The 1,026-nt window shown below is 41.0% G+C and overlaps 1 protein-coding gene across 1 annotated transcript in view; it reads left to right on the top strand.

The window, feature by feature from the left end:
* Nucleotides 1-912: 912 nt before the first annotated feature.
* Nucleotides 913-1,026, top strand: part of LOC100640960 (ATP-dependent DNA helicase PIF1-like) — a 914-nt gene continuing 800 nt past the window's right edge. The window contains exon 1 of the mRNA XM_011405876.1: nt 913-1,002. Coding sequence (XP_011404178.1) covers nt 913-1,002 — 90 coding nt within the window. The remainder of the gene's footprint in view (nt 1,003-1,026) is intronic.

The following is a 1,026-nucleotide window of genomic DNA, read 5'->3' as shown; positions in this document are numbered from 1 at the left end:
TCCGAAGAAACTGTACTGAAAAATGTCCAACAAAGCATGAAAGCAGAGACAAGGATATATCACCTGAAACGGAGCGAGGAAGAAGTGAGAGTCAATGATTACAATCCTCTGCTTCTATTATTATGGAAGGCTAATATCGATGTATCCTTTACCAGTGAGTGTTCTCTTGCTCTGGCCGATTATGTGAGTGGCTACGTGACAAAGGCAGAAAGAGGTCACATGCAGGATCTGTGGCAAGACATCTTAGATGATAGAGGCATCTACAGTAAATTGTTTAGAATCGGCATAAGATGTCTCGACAGCCGACCCATTGGACTATACGACACGTGATATATTACTCGGTGAGCCACTTTGTAGAAAATCAAGAGAGGTATCATGGATCGATGTAGAAATGCCACATAAAAGAAAACGAAATTTAACAAAGAAACTCAGTGAAGTTGAAGAAATAGCAGCAAACGATCCATCAACTGAAGACTTTCATGGGGAGGGCCTTGTCACTCACTTTTATCCAAACAGAGCCCAAGAACATGAAGAATATTGCCTTTATGACTTTGTAGCCAAACTCACTTACGAGGGCAAAGATAAAAATGGCAAACGAATCTATAGACCACTACAGAAAGAGCGCCTTCCTAACTTTATTGATTTCGATGTCTATAAAGAAAATCAGAGAGACAGTTTCTATTATGCCATCATTCTCCTTTTCGTGCCGTTTAGAAATGAGGATGAATTAGTTCATGATGGTGAAACTGTCCAAGAAGCATTCGATCGCCACATTGTCGACCACGAAAGGTGTGTCGAAGCAAATGAGAAATTCAGAAAGTTGCTCGAATGTAGAGAGAAATTAAAAGACATACAAGATGCCAGAGCAGCAGAGAGGAGGAAAATGATGTGGAAGACCGCGATCCACAACTGATGGGACAGATTAAAGATGCAATGAATGACGTGAGAGACATGGACACTGGATCTGGTCTCACTCTGCAAGAGAGAGAATCGATGCTAAATGTAGACCAAAAACGCATCTTTGAT

Source organism: Amphimedon queenslandica, unplaced genomic scaffold, assembly GCF_000090795.2.
Source record: "Amphimedon queenslandica unplaced genomic scaffold, v1.1 AMPQUscaffold_13388, whole genome shotgun sequence".
NCBI lineage: Eukaryota > Metazoa > Porifera > Demospongiae > Haplosclerida > Niphatidae > Amphimedon > Amphimedon queenslandica.
This window is presented reverse-complemented; position numbering and strand designations above follow the sequence as displayed.